The 19,305-nt window shown below is 42.9% G+C and overlaps 1 protein-coding gene across 5 annotated transcripts in view; it reads left to right on the forward strand.

The window, feature by feature from the left end:
- wdhd1 (WD repeat and HMG-box DNA binding protein 1) overlaps nt 1-19,305 on the forward strand; it is an 88,801-nt gene that overhangs the window by 14,582 nt on the left and 54,914 nt on the right. For 4 of the 5 annotated variants that reach the window (XM_072268521.1, XM_072268538.1, XM_072268529.1 and 1 more), the window contains 8 exons: nt 5,830-5,941; nt 8,851-9,002; nt 13,320-13,431; nt 13,663-13,713; nt 14,814-14,909; nt 15,296-15,388; nt 15,750-15,856; nt 18,631-18,760. In XM_072268521.1, coding sequence (XP_072124622.1) covers nt 5,830-5,941; nt 8,851-9,002; nt 13,320-13,431; nt 13,663-13,713; nt 14,814-14,909; nt 15,296-15,388; nt 15,750-15,856; nt 18,631-18,760 — 853 coding nt within the window. The remainder of the gene's footprint in view (nt 1-5,829; nt 5,942-8,850; nt 9,003-13,319; nt 13,432-13,662; nt 13,714-14,813; nt 14,910-15,295; nt 15,389-15,749; nt 15,857-18,630; nt 18,761-19,305) is intronic. The other variant, XM_072268547.1, reaches the window with a different exon arrangement.

The following is a 19,305-nucleotide window of genomic DNA, read 5'->3' on the forward strand; positions in this document are numbered from 1 at the left end:
ATGTGCCTGATTCATCTTCCGGAATTTATACTCCTCCAGCCAGAACAACTGTAATCAACAGCAAAAGTAAGTGTGTTAGCTGTATAACCTTGGCCTCCACTGTAGAGCAGGTGTTCTCCACCTGTCTTCTCTGCGCTCTACAGTTGTATTTGTCTTCTCACATCCAGTTCTGATAAAGGGTTGTCAGAAGTGTTAGTTATGTTTCTCTGCAGATGCTGCTTGACTTGCTGACTATCTCCAGCATTTTCTATTTTCATTTTTGATTCTGGGATGGCAGGTTTGTTATATGAGGGGACATTACGTAGACTCAGCTTTTTCTATCTTGTTTACAAGAGTGAGAAATGATCTCAATAAAGCACACAAAAATTCTTTATAGCTCAAGATGTTAGTTTCCCCGATAGGGTTTCTAGAACATGTGGTTACAATCTCAAGATAAGGGGTTGTGGCGACCAATTTTCTAGCACCCACGAACTGGCTCATGAAACAGCGCGCGCAGGCAGAGGGCCGGCCCCAAAAAGGGCGCCAGGCCATCTTCACCAGCGGGGGAAAATTCCGCGCGCGGAAAGGGTCTGGGAATATGCATTCCCCACAGCAGTCCCGCCCCAGGGAGGGCGGGAACGGGAAGGCTTTAAAGCAGGCCGCGAAGTTTGAATAAATCTCTTTATCGCAACTCCAACTCACCGACTCTGTGTGGTTATTCTAGCGCTGTGTGTAGCACACCGCTACATTTGGTGACCCTGACAGCCCAAACGATATTTGGGCCAGAGATGACCGACGCCACATCTGTTCACGCAGTTCGTTACAACTGCCAAGCTTTTGGCCGCTGAGACCCCGTCTGTGGTTGGAACAGGCAGAAGCACAATTCCACATTCGGCAGATAACCTCGGAGTCCACTCGCTACTACTACGTGCTGAGCTCTCTCAACCAAGAGACTGCTGCACAAGTTGAGGAGTTTATACAGTCGCCCCCGGAGAACGGCAAATACACAGCATTCAAAGCCCTGCTCATAAGGACTTTTGGACTCTCATGGCGCGAATGAGCACCCCGCTTAATGCACCTGGATGGTTTGGGAGACAGGCTGCCATCGGCATTAATGAACGAAATGCTGGCCCTGGCTGAAGGACACAAACCCTGCCTCATGTTTGAGCAGGCGTTCCTAGAGCAACTTCCCGAGGACATACACCTGCTGCTGTCCAACACAGATTTCAGTGACCCCCGGGAGGTGGCGGCCCGAGCAGATGTGTTGTGGAATGCCAAGAAGGAGAGAGGGACGTCTGTCACACAGATCACCAAGCTGCGTGCCCAACGACAGACCAGACCAGGCCCGGCAGCAGAGCCCAACGAACAATGGTGCTTCTACCACCAGCGGTGGGGCACAGAGGCCCGCCGCTGTAGACCACCCTGCAAATTCCTGGGAAACGCCAAGGCCCAGCTGCCACCGATCGCTATGGCGGCTGGCCATCAGGACAGCATCCTGTACATCTGGGACAAGCAGTTGGGACGCCGAATTTTGGTCGACACCAGAGCGGAGATCAGCGTTTTACCTCCAACGAGTTACGACACCCGCAACAGAGAACCTGGACCCACCCTGAGGGCCACAAATGACTGCACAATATGAACCTACGGCACCCGCACGGTGCAGCTACAGTTCAGCTCCAGCCGGTTCACGTGGGACTTCACACTGGCCGCCGTGGCCCAACCACTCCTGGGGGCGGATTTTCTGCGAGCCCACAACCTGCTGGTCGATCTGCAAGGGAAGTGACTAGTCCACGCCAAGATTTTTCAAACATTCTCCCTGGGTGAAACAAAGTTGCCAGCCCCACACCTGGACTCCATCACACTGTCCAAAGATGAATTCAGCAGGGTCCTGGCGGATTTCCCATCAGTACTGACACCGCAGTTCACGGCAGCCATGCCCAGACACGGAGTACAGCACCACATCCCGACCCAGGGACCACCCCTCCACGCCCGTGCTCGAAAGCTTCCCCCGGACAAGCTCCGACTGGCGAAGGAGGAGTTCAAGAAGATTGAGGAATTGGGGATCATACGACGGTCCGACAGCCCATGGGCCTCCCCCCTGCACAGGGTGCCCAAGGCAACGGGGGGCTGGAGACCATGCAGTGACTACCGCAGACTGAACGTGGATACAACGCCAGACCGCTACCCTGTGCCGCACATTCAAGACTTTGCAGCAAACCTACACGGCGCAAGGATCTTTTCCAAGGTAGACCTCGTCCGGGGATACCATCAAATCCCGGTACATCCAGACGACATCCCCAAAACAGCACTCATCACCCTGTTTGGACTTTTCAAATTCCTCCGAATGCCGTTTGGTCTAAAGAATGCCGCACAGACGTTCCAGCAACCACTGGATGCGGTGGGACGCGACCTGGACTTTGCATTCATCTATTTGGACGACATTCTCATAGCCAGCAGTAGTCGTCAGGAGCATCTGTCCCACCTCCGCCAGCTCTACTCCCGCCTGAGTGAATTTGGCCTTACAATCAACCCAGCCAAATGCCAGTTCGGACTCGACACCATCGAACTCCTGGGCCACAGGATTACTAAAGACGGGGCAACCCCTCTGCCTGCCAAGGTAGACGCAGTCCGCCACTTCCCCCGACCCAACACAATCAAAGGCTTGCAGGAATTCGTGGGTATGGTGAATTTCTACCACCGTTTCCTCCCCTCAGCAGCCCGAACCATGCGCCCCCGTTCACTCTGATGTCGGGTAAGGGCAAGGACATTACCTGGGACGAAGAGGCCGCAGCCAAAGAACCAAAGAAGCCTTGGCAAATGCCACGATGCTAGTGCACCCCAGAACGGACGTTCCTCCTGCCCTCACGGTGGACGCATCCAACACAGCAGTCGGTGGAGTGCTGGAACAACTCATCGAGGGTTGCTGGCAACCCCTGGCGTTCTTCAGCAAACACCTACGACCACCTGAACTCAAATACAGTGCTTTTGACCGGGAGCTATTGGCACTATACCTGACAATCCGGCATTTCAGGTACTTCTTGGAAGGTAGGCCCTTTACCGTGTTCACAGACCACAAACCGCTTACCTTTGCGTTCATGAAGGTGTCCGACCCCGGTCGTCCCGCCAGCAGTGACATCTGTCCTACATCTCTGAGTACACGACGGACATCCGGCATGTCTCTGGAAAGGACAACGTCGTGGCGGACGCACTATCCAGACCTACCATACAGGCCCTGTTCCAGGGGGTGGACTATGCAGCGCTGGCAGAGGCACAGCAGGCAGACACTGAGATCCCCAGTTACAGGACTGCAGTCTCCGGTTTGCAGCTCCAAGACCTCCCCGTAGGCCCAGGTGAGAGGACCCTACTATGTGATGTAGCTACTGGCCAATCCCGCCCTGTCGTCCCAGCAGCCTGGCGCCAGCGGGTTTTCGAATCCATTCACAACTTAGCGCACCCCTCCATCAGGACAACCGTCCGGCTGGTCGCCAACAGGTTCGTGTGGCATGGACTGCGTAAACAGGTCAGCGAATGGGCCAAAACGTGCATGCAGTGCCAAACAGCCAAGGTGCAGCGGCACACCAAGGCTCCACCGCAGCAGTTCGAACCCACTCGCCGGAGGTTCGACCACATCCATGTGGATATCGTGGGGCCCCTGCCAGTGTCACGAGGAGCGCGGTACCTCCTAACTATGATAGACTGGTTCACCAGATGGCCAGAGGCAGTCCCGCTCACCGACACCACCTCCGAATCCTGCGTCCGAGCACTGATCGCAACCTGGGTAGCCCGCTTCGGGGTACCGGCCCACATTACCTCTGACAGGGGCGCCCAGTTCACCTCCAGCCTGTGGTCGGCTATGGCCAGCCTTTTAGGATCGCAGCTACACCACACAACTGCCTACCACCCACAGTCGAACGGACTAGTGGAGCATTTCCACCGTCACCTGAAGTCGGCTCTCATGGCCCGCCTGGAGGGGCCTAACTGGGTGGACGAGCTTCCCTGGGTCCTGCTTGGAATCCGCACGGCGCCCAAAAAGATCTGCACACCTCGTCGGCCGAGTTGGTGTATGGCGCACCCCTGGTTGTCCCAGGAGAGTTCATACCAGCCCCAAGAGGGCAAGAGGAAGAACCCACAGCAGTCCTGGACAGACTACGTGAGAGGCTCGGCAACCTGGCCCCCATACCCACTTTACAGCACGGACAGAGCCCGACCTGCGTACCCAAAGACCTGCAGAACTGTAAGTTTCTTTTTGTATGATGGAGCGGATACCGGGCACCGCTACAGCGGTCCTACGAGGGGCTGTTTAAGGTGATCAGGAACAACGGGTTCACATTCGTGCTGGACATTGGGGGAGAGAGGAGGTTTTCACGGTGGACCGACTCAAACCAGCCCATGTGGACTTGGCGCAGCTGGTCCAGGCTCAGGCACCGCGGCGCAGGGGCAGACCTCCCAAACAGAGGCCGATCCAGACTGTGGACATTGGGGGAGGTATCGCCGGTTCTCGGGGGTGGTTATGTGGCGACCCACTTTCTGGCACACACGAACCGGCTCACGAAATAGCGTGTGCAGGCAGAGAGGCCGGCCCCAAAAAGGGTGCCAGGCCATCTTCACCAGCAGGGGGAAAATCCCGCGTGCGGAAAGGGTCTGGGAATATGCATTCCCCACAGTAGTCCCGCCCAGAGGGGGCGGGAACGGGAAGGCTTTAAAGCAGGCCACGAAGTTTGAATAAATCTCTTTATCGCAACTCCAACTCGCCGACTCCGTGTGGTTATTCTAGCACTGTGTGTAGCACACCGCTACAGGGTTAGCTATTAAGTTCTGAAATGAGAAGCAATTTCTTCACACAAGTGTTAGTGAATCTGGAAGGTAGAGATGCAGTTGTTGAATATTTTCAAAATGAAAGGTACAAGTCTTTTAGATTTCAAGGGAATTGAGAGATGTTGGGTTTGTGCAGGAAAATGTTATCAAGTAAGATCTAAATTATGACATGCTGAATTGTAGAAAAAGCATGAGAGGCTGAACAGTGTACAGTCGTTCCTCGGTATCTGCGGGGGATTGGTTCCAGGACCCCCGTGGATATCAAGATCTGCAGATGCTCAAGTCCCTTATTTTGAATGGTGTAGTATTTGCATATAACCTACGCACATCCTCCCGTATACTTTAAATCATCTCTAGATAATACTATGTAAATAGTATTAATACCTAATACTATGTAAATAGTTGTTATACTGTATTGTTTAGGGAATAATGACAAGAAAAAAAAGTCTGTACTTGTTCAGTACAGATGCAACCACCGTAGCTCTTCTGGGAACGCTGATGCTGCCTCGGCATCAGCCAATGCCGATTCTCCCGTGATCTTTAAGTTCTTGAGGCTGTGGTGCTTTACATAGCCAGCCAGCCATCCCTTACTAGCCCTAAATTCCTTCCTCTTGCTCACAACACAAGTAGCGAATGAACGAGACGCGAGGCGAACAATGCTCAAACAACGAGTGCTGGAGAGAGGCTGAGGATCTGTGAAATGGTGGGAGGCTACAGCAGGGTATGCCTACACATTACTTCATTCACGTGGATTCAGCGTAGTGCTTGGCGCGTGGCAAATTCAAGTTTTGCTTTTTGGAACTTTCTGGAATTTTTTCTGAATATTTTCGATCCGCGGTTGGTTGAATCGGTGGATGCGGAACCTGCTGATACGGAGGGCTGGCTGTAGTTACAGTTATACTTTTAATGTTCTTGATCCTGGAATGGAGCTTGAAGCCATTCTGATCGAAAAGATGGCTTGGAATGATCAAAATGGTCAGTAGACTAATCATCTTTTGAAGGTCCTGAATTAAACAAATCTTTTTGAATTTCCAGATATATTGTAACTGGAGGTAGTGATGGTGATGTAAGAATCTGGGAAAGTTTAGATGATGATGATCCCAAATCAATCAATGTTGGTGATAAAGTTTACTCACTTGCTCTCCGGGTATGTGATTCCTTTGCTTTCTAAAATTCCTGCTGTTATGAAATGCAAATGTCTTATTAAGTGTATGGTGTAATTTATGGCAAGACTTAATTATAAATTCAAACATATTAAGGGAATGATAATTAAATTTAAAATATATTCATGAATATGGGGTTTGACGGGGAGAGAATATGCTGAGAATGTCAAGATTTTAAAATCTTTAAAGATTTTACATGTAGAGAAAATGTAAAATTTTGAATGTATTTTCATAGTGACAGCTGCTAACTTTAGCTTAATTTATAAATGAATGCAGACATTGAAGGAGGAAGTTGTAAGATAGTGACTATGAAAATTATTTTCTTTTCCACATTAGTTAAAAAGGAGGTGCTTCACTTTCAATATATATTGTACTGAAATTTTTATTTAATGCCTTTATTCTGAAACTTCTCATGTTTACATCCTGTGCAATCCAATTCAATTCAAAATAGTTTAATGTTATTTCCGGTACAAAGTGTAAAGGAGAACAACATAATTGCTACCCTGGATCTGATACAGCACAAAAAAAACACAATAATATAAAGAACACAATAATAAAAAAGCAATGAATATTTAATTATATAAGGTAGTTTATATACATAGATTGTCTGTCCATAAAGTGACACTAGGCACAGGAGTGTCTGTGTGCAAGGTGACTGATGGGAAATGATAAAGTAGTGGTAGTGGGGAGTGTGGAGGGACTGCTTGGGGAAAGTAACTGTTTTTGAGCTGGTAGTCCTGGTGTGGATGCTACGTAGCCTCCCTAATAGGAGTGGGACAAAACGGCCACGAGCAGGGTGGATGGCATCCTCCATGATATTACTGGCCCTTTTGTAGCACCTTTTTGGATCAGGAAGCAAAAGGAAAAATTCTGCAAATATTAACAAGAACTTTTCTTTTAGTATGCAATCAAGATCTGGCTTCTAATCCTGATTCACTTGAGGACTTCACTCTACTAATTTAGAATATAGAAAGACCAAGGTGCAGTGGACCTTGACCTGCTTCATATTGAGAATAATGTGGCAACCAGCAACTGATGATGTCTATATGAAGTGGTGGTCTCGATTTCTCCTTTTTAGTGCTATTAGTGTCGTTCATTCCCAATATCAGGAACATTTGGAAGTTAGGATGTCCAGAAAGTAGCACAATCTACTAAATTAATTTAAATAAATGCATATGATTGGATGGGCATACTGGAAGTATGAACAATCATCTACTATCATCTTACTCTTGGATTTACTTTGCCAGCCTTCCCCATGGACTTTAACCTTGGACTAGTTCCGTATGGGAGCTTGTTAAAGACTTAACTGAAATTCATGTAGATTACATCGCTCACACTGTCCTTAGTTACTCCTTTGGAATAAATTGGTGAAACAAGATTTAGCTCATTAAAACTGTTCTGTCTCAATTTGATTAATCCTTGCTTTTCTAATTGCACATAATTCTGTTCAGAATATTTTCCAATTAGTGACCATGGACTCAGAGCCTCATTAATTACCTGGTTTATCCCTGCTGTCCTTCTTGAATAAAGGTACCATATTTGCTGACCTGGAATCACCTAGCACCTTGCCTGTGAGCTGTGAAGATCTAAAAATCTCTGTTAGAGCCCCAACAGTCTCTTTCTTTGCCTTCCAGAGCACCCTGGGATATATTTCATCCGACCCTCTTGATTTATCCTCCTCTGGGCCTGTTCAGACATCTAATACTTATTCCTTTCTAATGATAATTAGTTCTAGACATATACAGTACCCCTGTCAAAATTCCTCTGTACCCCACAAAAATATAGTGGGGGATTCATGGGTAGATAGGGAAGGGGCGGAATGAGTGGAGATGGAGGCTGATAAATGATGTATGGAAATAGGTAAAAATATAAATATTTGACAGATAAATCCGAGTGGAGCTGGGAGTTGATGGTTGATATGTGGAGCTGCATAAGGGAGGGGGTAACAGGGAGATGGAACCAGGTGGAGGAGGGTGAAGTTATGGTAATAAGGGGAGGCAGGTGGGAGGAGGAATGGAAAAGATAAGTAAAGGGAGAGTAACTCAGGGCGGCCAGAAAATTCAATGTGCATACTTTTGGGCTATGGGCTATCAAAGTGGAAGTTAAGTGCTGTTCTTTTAGTTTGCATTTGGCTTCACCATGGCTGTAACAAAAAGGCTGAAGACAGACAAGTAAGTGTGGGAATAGGTGGAGTTGAAATAACACTTAATCAGAAGCTTGAAATAGCAAAGCAGTTGCCTGTTCTGTGCCTAGTCTTGCCAAATCTCCTCAAACTCTTAATAGCTGTTAGCATGTCTTTTATGGCATGTAATCTTAGAGATTCTGCTCTTGAATATGTTATGTAGTTTCCTCAATTCATTTTGCTGGACCTCTTGGCTTTTTTAAATCAAGTTGTTGAAGTCAATGTGACCATGACCTCTATTTGTTTTTTCTTCTCCTCTAGGTTGTCCTATAATTTTTTACACCATCCAACAGTATTTTTTGGGTGAGCCATTAACCAGCTAGAGAACAGATTGTTGACGAGCTGTGGCATCCTTGATGCATTTAACAGTAAAGCCGTATTGGCAGCAGAGTTAGCCCAGATGGCAGAAATCAGTTGCAACTGCAGCACTTGTACATTGTTTGGTTTCTACCTCTGATGCAATGGATTCTGTGACCACTGTTTTAAAATACCGTATGGCAAATATGAACTTGGTGTTGAAATGGAACAGAACATCACTTTGATGCAGATGATTTTTTCAGGAAATAGCTGCCTTGAGAATCTCTATGGTCATATCTCAGGGTACTGCCATGTGGCATTTCATTTTCACTATATCTAGAGAGATTTATGTTCATAGAAAATGGTTTGCATTTGAGACATTAATTATCTAATGAATATTTTTGTTTCTTCTAGAATGGAATGCTTGTTACCACTGTTTCTAACAATATTGTTCAAGTAAATTCATTCCCTGATGGTTCCCCAGATGGAATTTTAACTCGCTTCACTGCCGAAGCAAACCACGTTGTTTTCAATAACAATGCAACTACTGTTGCTGCTGGATCCAGGTAAAGTAATAATGGAGAAATGATCGTGATCTGGAGCCGACTTTCCATAAGACATGGGAGCAGAATTAGGCCACTCAACACATTGATTCTGCTCTGTCATTCCATCGTGGCTGACTTATGATCCCTCTCAACCTCATTTTCCTACCTTCTCCCCATAACCTTTGACGCTTGACTAATCAAGAACCTATCAAACTCTGTTTTAAATATACTCAGTATCTTGGCTTTCAGAGCAGTCTGTGGCAATGAATTACAGAGATTCACCACCCTCTGGTGAAAGACTTTTCTTCTTACCTCTGTTCCAAATGGACGTACCTGTATATGGAGGCTGTGTGCTCTGGTCTTAGATTCACCCACTATATGCAACATCCTCTCCACATCTAGGCCTTTAAATAGGTTTCAATGAGATCTCTTCTCATTCTTCTAAAATCAAGCAAGTACAAGCCCAGAGCCATCAAATGCTCTTTAAACATTAACCCTTTCATTCCCGGAAGCATTCTCGTGCACCTCCTCTAGACCTTCTCCAATGCCAGCACATTTTTCTTAGACAAGGAGCCCAAAACAGCTCACTATATTCCAAGTACAGTTGGACCACTGCCTTATAAAGCCTCAGCATCACATCCTTGTTCACATATTCTAGTCTTCTTCAAATGAATGCTAACATTGCATTGGCTTTCCTTACCACCAACTCAGCTTGTAAGTTAACCTTTAGGGAATCCTACACAAGGACTCCCAAGTTGCTTCGTACCTTTGATTTTTGAATTTTCTCCCCATTTAGAAAATAGTCTACACCTTTATTTCTTCTACCAAAGTGCATGAGCATACACTTCCCAACACTATATTCTACCTTCTACTTCTTTGCCCATTCTGCCAAATTGTCCAAGTCCCTCTGCACACTCCCTGTTTCCTCAACACTATCTGCCCTTCCACCTATCTTTGTATCGTCTGCAAATTTGACCACAAAACCATCAATCCTGTCATCCAAATCGTTGACATATAACACTGACCCTTGTGGAACAACACTAGTCACCTACAGCCAACCAGAATAGGCCCCCTTTATTCCAACTCTTTGCCTCCTGCCGGTCAGCCAATCTTCTATCCATGCAAGCATCTTTCCTGTACTACCTTAAGCCATTATCTTATTTATTAGCCTCATGTGCGGCACTTTGTCAAAGGCCTTCTGAAAATCCAAGTATGCAACATCTTCTGACTCTTCTTTGTCTACCCTGCCTGTTATTTCCTCATTATATTGCAACAACTTTTCCCCAGTTGTTCTTGATTTTGGTGGAGAGTTCTTCAAAAATTTGAAATCAACTGCACAATTTCTGGAGGCAGCAGGAACGATTGCAGATGGCAGTCAATAGCTATTATTGACTTTGTGAATTATTGTTTATTATTTATGTTAATGAAGATTAGGATAAAGAGAAGGGTCAAAAAAAAGATTCTCCTAAAGGAATATTAGAATCCAATTTTAAAAAAAACAAATACAATGATAATCTCTGGATTAGTACCTGAGTCATATGCAAATTGGCATTGAATCAGTAAGATCTGAAAGTTGAATATGTAGCTCAAAATGGGAGGGGAGAAATGGATTTCAATTCATGGGCCACTAGTCCTATCACTAAGGAAGGGGGGGATCTGTCCCTTTGAAATATGCTTTATTTAAATCTATCAAATAACGAAGCCTACAGGTAAGGCATTAAACTAAATCGTGGAAGGAAATAAATTGGTCAAGGCATTTGATGGACAAAATGATAGTGCAGGAGGCAAAAAGTATCTATAATTAGAGTTAGTCTGAAAAGGAAAGCAAATAAGAAAGGAGAATACCAGTTGGATTTATAAGAGGAAAAAGGTAAAAACTCACATTTGTTGCTATGTAAACTGAATGTATACAGTTTGAGTAACGAGATTGATAAACTGATGACATAATTCATATGTATGATCTAATTAGTATTGAGTATGTGATTATAGGGTGATGTATGGTTGAGATTTAAGTATTCCAGGATACTTAATTCTTAGAAAGGACAGGAGAAATGGAAAGGGAGGAGGGATAGCCTCGATATAAGTGGAGAGAGGAGGAGGATCATAGCTTGGAAACGTTTTGTGTACTGCGGAGAAACATAAATGGGAAGAAAACATTAGTGTGTTATCTATAGGTGCCTAAAGAGTAATAACAAGGTAGGATGACTGTAATTAGGATAAAGTAATCAAGGGGGATTTTATTGGAGATTTTGAGGTTTTAAGTATGGTGTGTTTGGATCATAAAACAAAATAGATGGGAATGAGAAACACTATCTCATTCGGCTGTATCCGTGTATGGTTTGAATGATAATTAAACTTGATTTGACTATTTGAATGCTTTGGCAATTGATTAATAGATAAGAGAGTAGAAATAGGTTATTTTCAGGTTGGGAGGGCATGACAAATGATTTGCAGCAAGGATCAGTGTTGGGCCCCATGCTATAATGATTCATGTCAATGATATTGATAGGGAGCCAAATTAAATGTATTTAGGTTGCTAATGATATACAAAGCCAGGTAGCAGTGTGGGTTGCAAAGGGGATGTAGGGAGGTATCAAGTGGACACAGACAACCTAAGCATGTGGATGTGACATACTGATGATGATAAAAATTTTGAGATTACTCACTTTAGTAGAAAAAAAGTTGAGAATCTGACAAGTATTGTCGATTAGAGGTTGTCCTTGTACATCAAACATTGAAAATTAACATGCAGGAGCAGCAAACTGTTGGAAGATTGATGGTTAATTTACTCTTATTGCAAAAGGATTTTAGTCAATGTGTAAAGACATGGTGCTGAAATTATTTGGGATCCCTAATAAGATCACAAAGAAGTCATTGTGTACAGTACTAGTCTTCTTGCCCACAGAGGCATTGGGGTTTCACTAAATTGATTGAGGTGATTCAGGATGGGTGCGGGGAGGGGTATGGTTTTGTTTTGGCAGAAGAACCAAGGATGGTCCCATTCTCTTCATTGTTCAGAAGAACGAGAGGACAAATCAGATTCCTATGAGTTTTGATATGTAGGTGTAGTGATGATGTTTCCCCAGCAGAGGTACTTTGATTGTAAGATAGGAAATGCAAGTACTTGGTAAGACAAGCTGATTATGGATAGTTGGCACAGTTCTGTGTCAGAGACCACATTTCACAAATTCATTGAGTTTTTTTTTTGAACAAGTAGCCAAGAAGGTCATGAGGGCAGGGTAGTAGATGTGGTCTATATGGACTTCAGTAAGGCCTTTGAAAAGATTCCACATTGTGGACTGCTGTGGAAAGTTATATCACATGGAATTCAGGTTTTTAGACTGGAGGCCTCTGACTGATGGTGTTCCCTAGGGAACCCATTGCTAATTGTCATATATGTTAATGCTAAGTAAGCTTGTAGGACATTAAAATAGGTGGTGTTATTGGCAGTGAATCAATACTTGCAAAGGGATCTTTATCAGCTGGGTAAGCAGGCCAAGGAATGGAAAATAGAGGCTAATTTTGCCAAGGGCAAGATGTTGAATTTTGGGATAACAAATGAAGGTAGAATTTAGACAGTGTTAGGCCTTTGGGGTTTGTTATAGATCAGAAGGATCCAGGAGTACAAGTATATGATTCTCTGAAAGTGGCATTACAGATCGACGGGATGATGATGAAGGCTTCTGATATGCTGCCTTTCATCAGTCAGGGTATTGAGTGTTGACGCTGGGACATTCATGTTGCATTTGAACAAGAAGTTAGTAAGGCTATATTTAGTATGTTATACTTGGTTTTGGGTCACTCTACTATAAGAAAGATGCTATTAAACCAGAAGGAGTACAGAGGAAATTTACAAGAATGCTGCCAGGATTTGAGGGACTGAGTTCCAGACAAAGGTTAAGCAAGTTGGGACTCCTTTTCATTTGAGCTTAGAAAAAAGAGGGGTGATCTTACAGAGGAATATACAATCATGAGAGGCACAAATAAGGTGAAGGATCTTGGTCTTCTTCCCAGTTTTGGGAATCAAGAACTAAAGAGCGTAGGCTCAAAATGAGATGGGTGAGATTTAATACGAACCTGAGTGACAACTTTTTCACTCAAATTGTGGTCAGTGTATGCAAGGAGCTGCCAGAAGAAGTGGTTGTGGTAACTATATTAACAACATGTAAGAGGTGCAGGAAAATGGTAATGAGGTACAAGATTGGATCTGATCTCATTGCAGTTAGCACTGTGAACTAAACAGAACGCCTGCTATTTCTTATGTTCTCATGATCTATTTTTCTTCAATTGAATTATGAATGTTGCTTCAAGTTTTTGTATTGTGTCTTCAATTTGCAGTGATTTTATGGTAAAGATCATTGATGTTAAAGACAATAGTCAACAGAAGACAATTCGGGGTCATGATGGTCCTATTCTCAGTGTGACTTTTGACCCAAAGGATGTGTATCTGGTAATTAATTTAAAATCACTTGATTCACATAGAATCTTTAGTAGCACCTTGAATTGCTTCAGCCATGGAATAATTGTGGTAGACTTTATATTACCTGAGTAGGTTTACAATGTTTGCTTTTGGTGTTTTTGATATTTTAAGTGATAGTGGCATGCAATATTTACAACTCTTGTGCAGTTCAATACTTCAGTAGCTTTGTTCATAATAATCTCAAGGTGTTTTATTTTTCAGGCTTCCTCCAGCTGTGATGGATTAGTATGTATCTGGAAAATATCTGATCAGGTTAGTTGGATAAGTCTTATAGTTTACATTACGTGATCAGTATTAGGAACGAAAATGTGCCATTTGTGTTATTCTTTAAAATGTTCTGAAGAAAAATTATGATTTGACTCATTGAGGTTGAGAAATCTGCATCTAAGTCCCATGCAAAGTCAGAGTTGAGGTTAATCTAGAATGAATTTGAACTTTGTGTTCTTGAGGTAGCACCTCATGTTTTATGTTCTTGTGCCTTTGAATTGCCATGCCTTCCACTGATGCAACATGAGGACACTTTCAGCAGCACATCTGTAGAAGTCAGAATCAGATTTACTATCATTGACATACGATGTTAAATTTCATGCTGCAGAACAGTGCAAAGATATATAAATTACAAAAGTAAATGAATTGTGTAAGTAAAAGGAATAATGAGGTATTGATCATGGGCCTTCCAGAAATCTGATGGCAAGGGGAAAAAGCAGTTCTGAAAGTTTTGGATAATGTCCTTCAGGCTACTAAGGTGCCACCTTGATGGTAGTTACGACAAGGGGGCATATCCCAGATGGTGAAGATCCTTGGTGATGGATCCCGTCTTCTTGAGACACTGTTTCTTGAAGATGACCCCTATGGTGGAGATAGTTGCTCCCATGATGAGTCTACAACCCTGTGTGGCTTCTTACAGTCCTGTGCATTGAAGCCTCTACGCTAGGCTCTGATACAAGCAGTCAGAATGCTCTCCACTTTACATCTGTAGAAATTTGATAGAGTCTTTGGTAGCATACCAAATATGCTCAAACTCTGAACAAAGTAGAGCCACTGGTTTGCTGCCTTCATGATTGCATTGATGTATTGTGGCCAGGATTGAATCTTTCAGATGCTGACACTGGAACTTAAAGCTGCTGATCCTTTCCATTGCTGCTCCTTCAGTGAGGCTTGTTATGTATTCTCCCAACTTCCTCTTCCTTTTAAATCCACAATCAGTTCCTTGGTCTTGATAGAATGTTCCATGATATGCCCAAGTTTTTTCATGAAAAGAAACAAGTATTTCAAGTTGCTTATATGTGATTTACAACATGACATGTTTAATAGGTTTGGCAATCGTCTTAAAGTACCGTTCTGCTTTGTAGACACTTGCATCCAGTTGGCCATTGCTAACCAAGTTCAATGAAGTGAACCGTGCTACATCCATCTGTAGACTTGAGTGGCAACCAAAGTCTGGAAAGGTAAATAGTTTCAAATTGCTTTAGCTTGTGTTGTCCTAGCTGCACAATGTTGTAGTGTGCACTTCCCAAGTTTTGATGGCCGTTCATCTGAAGCAGGTTATAAGTGATAAGTGGGATATTGTTAATATTTGTAAGTGAAAAACAGTTCTCTAAAGAGGATGTATTTACTGCAAATCATCAATCTTGAACAATGTGCACTGTGTCTTAAGCATCTTAAGCATGGTGATTCGTTTCTTCAGAGCTCATCTGATAAACTTTGAAAATAGGTTAAAGGAGCAGAGACTGAACAGATTTGGGATATTACGTTTTGATATTTAATAAGGTAAGCATGTCTGAAAGTTTTCTTTAGTCTAACTTTTTATTCTCTGTTTGGTACATGCACTTAGTTCTTGGCTGTTCCAGTCGAAAAAGTTGTAAAACTGTATGAAAGAGAATCCTGGGAAAATGTTGCCAATCTTTCAGATGACAGCATTACGATGGTAAGCCTTATATAAATTAAAAGCAGTTTTCTTGGATATAACAGCAGAAAATATATATGCATGTAATACATTAGGAAAATGATTTCATGAAGCAGGAATAGTTTAACTCAACTTAAATACTTAATTGAAAATAGCATTATTGTTCTGAATATCATAGAAAAATCAATGTTTTAACCAAAATAATGGAAATATGTTTCTGGAGGAAAGAGTTTGTTTCATAAATACTCTTGTATTTCTATGTTATAAAGTATTCTTGCTAATTGAAAGTTATTTCATAGAGACTTGGATACTGTTGAAAAGCATAATAGACAATCTTTTCAAGAATTACATGAATAAATTATATTCTTTTTATTTCCTCTAGCCATTAAATGTTGTATCATGGTCTCCATGTGGTGATTATGTAGCTGCTGGAAGTATTGATGGATCCATGGCAGTATGGAATGTACAGATGAAAAAATGTGTAGAAAGGTATTATGCGGCTATTGATTTGTGAAACTTTGTTATCATTTGTGAATTTAGAATACGAACTCGTACTGAATTGTGCAATAGTTAGATCTCTTTTTTTTTTCTGTTAAAGGAAATCTGAGCATTGGTTAAAACTTTGAAATTTATCAGAAATCTATGATACGACAGTAGATATTGTGAAGTTGTTTCCCCCAGCTGGAAACCTTGAAATTTGGGGCTATGTGCTTACCCTAAGAGTAAAGGTTTGAGATAAAGTGAAAACCTTTTTTCCCTATTGGCTCTCTATACTCTGGAGGACTGGAAACTCATGAATGATCGGAAATGTGCAATGTCAAAGGCAGGGGAGTGACTAGTTAAAATCAAAACTATGAGTAGTGATAAGTGGGTCATTTTTTCAGATTGGCAGCCAGCATCTAGTGTTGGCTGGTATTATAGATTAATGCTGGGAGCCTGAACTATTTATAATCTATATTCATTACTTGGATTAAAAACACTTCAAGTACTGTAGCCATGTTTGCTGATTATACTAAAATAAATAGGTTAATATGTTCTAAAGAAATCACGAATGGCTATAGATTAAGTGAATGGGCAAAAGACTGTTAGATGGAATATAGTGTGGAAAATTGTGACATGTTCTTCCACAATCCACCATCCTATCTGTGAGATTTTTTCTTCAGCCCTTCATTTCTTCCACCTGTCACCTCCTAGCTTCTAATTTCACCCCCCCCCCCCACCCACCTACCGTCTCCCTCACCTGTCCTCACCAATCACCTGCTGGCTTGTACTCCTTCCCCACCCTCACCTTGTTCTGGCTTCTTCCTCCTTTCTTTCTAGTCCTGATGAAGGGTCGCGACCCAAAACATTGTATGTTTGTTCTCCTCCATAAATGCCCTGTGACTTGCTGAGTCCCTCCAGCATTTTGTGTGTTGCACAAGATTTCCAGCATCTGCGGAATCTCTTGCACTTATGACCACACCTTGTAAAGCCTCAGTATTACATCCTTGCTTTTATGTTCAAGAACTCTTGAAGAGAATGCAAACATTACTTTGCCTCCTTACTTTAATTTTATTTTATTTAGAGCTATAGCACAGTAACAGGTCCTTCTGGTCCAACAAGCCAGCACCACCCAAATACATCCAAGTGACAAATTAACTGTATATCTTTTTTTTTGGAATGTTGGAGGAAACCCACACAGGCATGGAGAGAATGTACAAACTCATTACTGTACTGGCAGCTGTGGGAATCAAACCTTGGTCGCTGGTACTGTAAATTTTTACATTACTCGACTGCCTCTGTGACTAACTGCTACTAAGACTCCTTAGGGAAGTTCTGCATTAGGACTCCCTAAGTACCTTTGCACCTCCAGTTTTTGAATTCTCTCCCCATTTAAAAAGTAGACTACACCTTTATTTCTTTTACCGATGGGCATGACCATACACTTCCCTGCAATAGATTCCATCTGCTACTTTGTCCATTCTCCCAGTCTGTCCAAGTCCTTCTGCAAACTCCCTGCTTCCTAAACACTACCTTCCTCTCCACTTATCTTTGTATCATCTGCACACTTGGCCACATGACCGTCAGTTCCATCATCCAGATCATGAAAATATAACGTGAAAAGTAGGGGACCTAATACTGAACTCTGTGGCACATCACTAGTCACTGTCAGCCAACCAGAGAAGGCCCCCTTTATTCTTAATCTTTGCCTTCTGCCAGCTAGCCAGTCTTTTGTCCATGCTGCTACCTTTCCCTGTACTACCATGGACTCCTACCTTGCTCAATAGCCTCACGTGTTGCACCTTCAAAAGACCTTTTGAAAATCCAAGTAAACAATATCTACTGACTCTTTGTAACTGCTTGTTACTTCCTGAAAGAATTCCAACCAATCTGTTAGGCAAGTTCTCCTCTGAAGGAAACCATACTGATATTGGGCTATTTATCATGTGTGGTTTAGAACTTGTAGAATTCTCGAACTTTCATTCTACCTCTTTGTTCTTGTGATAATAGGCAGATAATTTTGTCACTTTTATTCACTTTGCTAGTGGAAATATCACCCCACCCACTTACCACCTTTCACTCCTTGCAACTCTAAGCCTCATTCCTTAATAAAACGTGCTGGTGATGCATCGGGCAGTTTTGACTCCCCTTTGGCAAGCCTTTCTGTCTGTCGTAGTCCAGTTTCCACATCATGCTGTGATGCAGCATGTTGGGGTGCTCTCTACTGCATATCTGTAGAAGGACATGAGTATAGATGTGCATAGTCCAGCTCTCCAGTCTCCTCAGAAAGCAGAGATGTTGGTGAGCTTTCCTGATTGTGTAGAGAGTGTTCTGGGACCTTAAGAGGTTGCGCAATATATCCACTCCTAGGGATTTGAAACTGCTTATAGTTTTCACTGCTGATGTGTGAAGAGGGGTGTGAGTTCTTCTGAAGATGATGACCATTGCCTTTGTCTTGATGACATTGAGGAAGAGGTTATTTGCCTGCCACCAGGCTTAGAGCTCTTCCACCTGCTCTCTGTAGGCCACCTCATTGTTGTTGGTGATGAGCCCCACCACTGTCATGTCATCGGTGAACTTGACTGAGATTACTCAGATGCTTGGTCCTGCAATCATGTGTGAGCAGAGCGTACAGCAATGGACCCAGCACACAACCCTGGGGGCACTGCAGCTGTTTCAGCAATAAAACTTCTTTTTCTGCAGCTGGTATGTTTGCTGTCTTTCAAAAGAGTTGTTAAATGTCAAATATGATATGTTAAGTGTTATGAAATGTGTTTCCTTAGATTGCGGCATGAGAAGGCTTATCGAATATGTGCAATGGCATGGCACCCTTTGAAAGGAAATCTAGCTTATACGGATTCTGAAGGAAATTTGGGGATGTTTGAAGGGATTTGGGCAGATGTTAGCAGTAAAGTAAGTTGGAAAGAATGTTAACAGAGTGTTTAGTTCCTTGTGTAATTTAGTGTTGTTATGCCGTGTCCTTTTTAAACATGCTATTGAGGTGGTAACCAATGGTAAATAAAGTTAAAGCTCCTTTATTTAATTGTGCCTTTGTACTAAATCTACTTTCATAAATATTGTGTGTTTATATTAGTGCATGTATGCTTAAGTACATGTGTTATTGCTATTCTCTTACTTTGACAGAAAATTGTTATATTAATTAACTTTAATTAACAAGTGTTTGTTCAACACTCTAAAGTGCTTTTGCTGCCTTTGTATAAACATTTTTGATTTTATTGCTTGTTTTAAAAACATGGAGGATTCCAGTTAATTTGGCCATTGGTTAATTGGGGCAGCTGCTTATTTGGGACAACTCTTAAAGAACAAAAATTAATTGAGAAAATAGCCGAGATCCCATTTACTTATTTGGGACACTATGGTACTTAATTGAGACAGGAGACTGTTACCATTAGTTACATGCTTTTGTGAGGCCATTAGACACTACACCATGCTTAGAG

The sequence above is a fragment of the Mobula birostris genome, chromosome 1, assembly GCF_030028105.1.
Source record: "Mobula birostris isolate sMobBir1 chromosome 1, sMobBir1.hap1, whole genome shotgun sequence".
Classification (NCBI taxonomy): Eukaryota; Metazoa; Chordata; class Chondrichthyes; order Myliobatiformes; family Myliobatidae; genus Mobula; species Mobula birostris.